Source organism: Terrapene carolina, unplaced genomic scaffold (assembly GCF_002925995.2).
Source record: "Terrapene carolina triunguis isolate 2854851 unplaced genomic scaffold, T_m_triunguis-2.0 Scaffold227, whole genome shotgun sequence".
Taxonomy (NCBI): domain Eukaryota; kingdom Metazoa; phylum Chordata; order Testudines; family Emydidae; genus Terrapene; species Terrapene triunguis.
The window spans coordinates 2,254,139-2,259,530 of NW_020664578.1; the positions used below are offsets into that span (position 1 = coordinate 2,254,139).

The 5,392-nt window shown below is 50.8% G+C and overlaps 1 protein-coding gene across 1 annotated transcript in view; it reads left to right on the forward strand.

Moving 5' to 3' along the window:
- Positions 1-1,688: 1,688 nt before the first annotated feature.
- Positions 1,689-5,392, forward strand: part of TMEM79 (transmembrane protein 79) — a 6,346-nt gene continuing 2,642 nt past the window's right edge. Inside the window, 2 exon segments of the mRNA XM_026656222.2 lie at positions 1,689-1,774; positions 3,903-4,863. Coding sequence (XP_026512007.1) covers positions 4,037-4,863 — 827 coding nt within the window. The 5' untranslated portion in view covers positions 1,689-1,774; positions 3,903-4,036.

Below are 5,392 nucleotides of genomic sequence, written 5' to 3' on the forward strand. Positions count from 1 at the left end.
CCGGCTAAGGCAGGCTAGTCCCTACCAGTTCTGACACCGCGCTGCGCCCCGGAAGTGGCCAACAGGTCTGGCTCCTAGGCAGGGGGGCGGGGACGGGGCTCCGCACGCTGCCCCTGCCCCGAGCCCGACCAATGGAAAGCTTCTTCACCCCAAACCCCTCATCCCTGGCCCCACCCCAGAGCCTGCACCCCCAGCGCTTAGCACAACAGGGTCTTGATTTCCGTGGAGGTCCCAAGTTCAACTGTAATACATCATATAATTAATCCTTAGGAAATCCACCTCGTATTGTAAGCCCCGTAACCCTTCTAAAGACAGTAGGTTCAGAGTAGATCAGTGTTTGGATGTGGGACCTAAGGGAACAGAATTCAAACATATGTTTAGATTATGTTAATAGTTTGAATCAACAGGCGCAGCAGGTTCTGAGTAAAGTCCAGATCCCCACCCATTGGGCAGTGCTGTGATGCGATGGAGTGAGTGAAGCTGAGTGTCTCTTCCTTAATTCAGAATTATCTTTCTTTTCTGGGGTATTTAATTACATACATTCATTTCTGTAATTAGATCCTAAACATAATCTGATTGTGGGTTTGTTTTTTGGGGGGAAGGTGACTAGTATAATCAGGAGCCATGTTAGCTCTGTTCCCTCATTTCATTTCACTAAATTGCTCAACATGAAAATGAAGCTTGGAGGGTTTGCTTGGAGAAGTGGCTGTGGATATGTTCCAACCACTTCTCTCTGCCTCCAGGATCCTTGTGAGTTATCCCAATAACCACAACTATCCAGGGCAGCTTGCTGGTTTCCTTATCCCATGCAAATTAATCACCCAAACTATTGTCCAATCCAGGGGGTTGTACATACTGATCTAAGATTTTGGTGCTGGGGTCAGCACTTATCCTGACATCACTAACAACTGCCTACACACACACACTGAGTTTATATTTCACCACACTCATATATTAATACAGACAGATCCACACATGCCAGCACTACACACGTAGACATCATAGTCACACATTATGCTTTCAACCCACACAGATACACACAACATACACCATGCTTGTATACACACAGACACACCCACGCAGACACCACATTCCACACATGCCCCCCATACCCATTACATACACAACATATACACGTGCTCCACACTTAAATACACACCATACTTACATACACACACACCACTCAGCATATGCCGCATACATGCACACTGCAAATGCACCAAATAAATAAGTACACACGGGATGCACACACCTCAAAGATACATGTGCAAAGTTCAAACAATGCAATTACATACACATGAACAGGAAAATACAACACACCAACCTGAATGCATAACACAACACATCTATACACCACACATACATGCTTTCACAACACAAGTATACACCAGTATGTTAATAATAGTAATAATAATGCACATATGCAAATCACACAAACATGCACATGTATGGACCACACAAACATGCACACAAAGCACGTGCCACACAAACATGCAAACACATGAGCACACCACACACACATACCCAACACACAAACATGCACAACACACGCACACAATCTCTGGGAACAGCCTTTTCTGCCGGCTGATTCAGCATATGTTGGGTGAGGCAAAGCTGCCTCTGCCCCTTTAATTCCAGCCACACCTTTGCTGGTTAAACAGGTTTGAAGTCCAGGCAAAGGAAAGAAGCCGCAGAAACATTCACAACCAGGAACAGCCATCTGCAAAACTGCTGCACTTCCCTATGGCCCGGCTGAGCCCAGCCTGCTTTCCGAGTAAGCAGCCCAGCAGGGAAACAGATCTCTGCTTTACTTTATTCATTTTCTCTTGAAGTCTGGTTGAGTGGAGGGGTTGTTCTGCAGATGGGTGCAGGGAGTTTTGCAGGTTGCCTGGGTGTGTGTGTGTGTGTGTGGCGGGGGGACAGACAGACAGATTTTGGAGACCCGGCTCTGCCACTGGGATGTAGCGTGACCTTGGGCAACTCATTTCACCGCTCTGTGCCTCGGTTTCCCCATCTGCAAAGTGGGGACAGTGCTACTGCCCTCTTTTGTAAAGTGTTTCGAGATGTCTGGATGAAATGTGCTATGTAAAAGCTAGGGATTATTAATGGGTGTGTGAGATACACGTCAATACGTTATTTGTAACTTCTTTGACCCCCTCTCCCCTCCACCTCTAACATTTTGGCAACTACTTAACGACGGCCTCACAAGTGGCTCTTAATCCCCCACCCTATATTGAGCCTCACATGGGCACACTCCTACATCTCTTTAAAATCAACAGGGCCAGATCCTCAGCTGGTTTAGTGGAGAGAAACTGACAAGACACCAGCTAGGAATCTGCCCCCTCCATCACCCCCCGGGATCCCTCATGGGTGCAGTGAGTCTGCTGGTGGGGAGTGCAAAGTGGGGATGAATAAATTAACTAACCTGGTTGACAGATCTCAGCCAATCCAGGAGGGATTGCCAATATTCCCCATATTTGCCTCCCATGTTTTAAGAGTGATTAACATTGCAGGGGCCTTGGGCATTCATACGTCCCTAGTCTCTGCCTGTGGAACATCATAGTCTAGTCTCCTGAGGGCTGTCATACTTCAATCTCATTTCGGTTGTTGGGTGGTGTTGGTGGCCTGTGAGATACAGGTCAGACTAGAAGATTTGGTGGTCCCTTCTGGTCTTCCCTTTATGACTCAGTGGTATTGTAATTGTTGGCCTGCCATATGTTGTGTAGGCCTGTAGTTGAGAGGTGTCTCCCAGATCTTGTCAATCAGTGTTCACGCCGCTCCCTCTGGAGAGTTTTGCAAGGTGTGCGCATCTGAAGGACACACTAAGCAGTTTCGCTCACCACCAATGTAATAAATATCCCTCCAGGTAAGCTGACAGGTCTCTGCAAGGATTGACCAACCTGATTTTCAAAGGCAAAGAGCCGCAGCGAATGGGATGGGTTCTGCCAGAACTCACCCCTCCTGAAAATCAAGCCCTGCTCTTTTCATTGCCCTCTGGGGTCCTGAACCCCAAAATTTGCATCTCTATTCCCAACATTCAGGGGTCTTTTGGTTCAGCCAATGAGGGGCCAGCCCCAGCGCTGTAATGCAGATCCCAACTTCAGAAATGTTTTGGATCCAACATTTAGGTAGCGAGGCACAAAGTTCTGATCCAAAATCCGTGGAGTGTTTGGATTGGGTGTTTTTGAAAATTCATCCCATTATCGCTCTAGGAGTAGCCATGAAGGGTTTGTGCACTCATGGAGTTATTCTGGAATAGCTATTGGGCCGTACATTCACACCCAACCTTAATCTGAATTAACTTTCAAGTGTAGACAAGCTGTCAGTTCTGCTCTAGATCGAGGCATGCCTAGAGTTTAATGGATGTGGGATTTTGCTCAGGGTATATCTATTATTTAACCCTTTCCTAGAGCTCCATAGAAATTGATCCTGTGGGTTTTTTTCAGCAGCTGTTTCATCCCCTGGGTTTAATCATCTTAATAACAAATAGAATAGTGTTTAACTGCGCTCAGTGACGCCAGTATGATTCCAGAGCAATTCCACCAACTTCAGCTGGAAGCAGCTTGATCTAGTGGTTAGAACAGACGCCTGGGAGTCAGGACTCTTGGGCTTTCTTTTAGCTTTGGAGGAAACGTAATTTGGTGGTTACAGCAGGGGCAGGAGGGTGACAGGGACCCAGGACTCTTGTGTTCTGTTCCCAGCTCTGCCACCAATTTGCTGTGTGACCTTGGATTAATTGTCCCACTTCTCTTGATGTCCACAGCTTATAAAGGAGGGATAACAATATCTTGGAAGTGTTGATTAATGGTCGGGCTTGTGAGGGGCGTTGGCCGCTCGGGAAGGGTGATCTACAGGCCCTTCTTATTGGTATCTCATTGTGTATGTTCTTTATCCCTCCGTAGGAGGAGAACAGCGATGACAGAGGACAGCAACTAGACTCTACACCCTTAAATAGGCGATACATTCTATTGCCCGTACCACCACAAAGCCAGCCTCCCTCAGGGTCTGTCAGCTGGAACATCCCCGAAGGCCCAAGATGGCAGCTGCTGACCCCGGGGCTCACACAGAGAATGTGGCACTGGTGGAGCTGAGAAAGGAGGCGCTGGAGCCCCCAGTGCAGAAGGTGGCCTGTGGCAGTGTCCAAGACAAGAAGCCAGGAGACCCTGATGCTACTCTGCCCTGGGACCAGTCCCAGCACTCTTCCATGAGTGAGGTGGCCATGGAGCCCACCACCCCATCCCGCAAGGCATCTGAGACAGAGAAGAGGCCAAGCCCCGAGGGGAGCCGCATGGGCCCCGAGCCGGGGCCTACTGGAGAGGAGGAGGTTTTCCCCGGCTCTTCCCTTCTGCGGGAGGAGGAGGAAGGCAACAGGATGCCTGAGGTGGCCGCGCATGTTTTCATCCCCATCGATCCCCACTGTATCGAGAAGGCCCCCGGGTGCCGAGGCTCGGCAGGGGCCAGCGACTGGAAGAAGAAGCAGCATCAGCTGGAGGAAGAGGCCATCGTGTGCTGTGAGAAGGAGAATGGCGACCCCGAGAAGCTGGCCTTCCTGACCCACGGCCCCCTGAGCTACCCCACGCACTACGACGAGCCAGCTGGCTACGGCGGCGGCCAGACCAAGCCACTTTCCGAGAGGCTGCAGTGCCTCCAATGCCAGGACTGCAGCTCTGCCAACCTCAAGGCCGTGGCCTCCATGATCGGGGCCATGATCATCTTCCCCTGCTTCGTGTACGGGGCCTACGTCTTCCTGCCCTTCGACGCCCCCTTGATGCCAACCATGAGTGCCCGGCTGGTCTACACCCTTCGCTGCGGAGTGTTCGGCACCTTCCCCATCATCCTAGGTGAGCGGAGCCGAGCGATTTGGTCCTCTCTCTTCTGGGGGAGTGTTCTGGCTCTGAGAGGCAGAGCGGCTGGCTCCGGGGATGGGTTCCCACTGGAGTCAATAGGGAGCTGTAGGGCGCTCAGCACCCCTGGAGAGTTGGCTCATGGCCTACCCAGGAGTGACCGACAGCCATTCCCATCCGGTGGCTGCTTGGGGGCTGACATGAAACAAGCTGGGTGGGTCTCAGCCCAGTGTCTAGTGACCACGTCCCCCAAACCACCAATGTGACCATCACTAGCCAGCCCCCTGGCTGGGAGGCTCAGCTGAGAGGCCAAGAACTGACTGGGCCATGCACTCCTTCTGTGCAGGTCATCAGGCTGAGCGTGAGAGGGAGGAGGGATGATGGGGATGGATCACTTGATGGATCACTTGATGTTACCTGTTCCGTTCATGCCCTCTGAAGCACCTGGCATTGGCCACTGTCGGAAGACAGGATATTGGGCTAGACGGAGCTTTGGTCTGACCCAGTATGGCCGTTCTTATGTTCTTATGATCCAGTGGTTAGGTTGC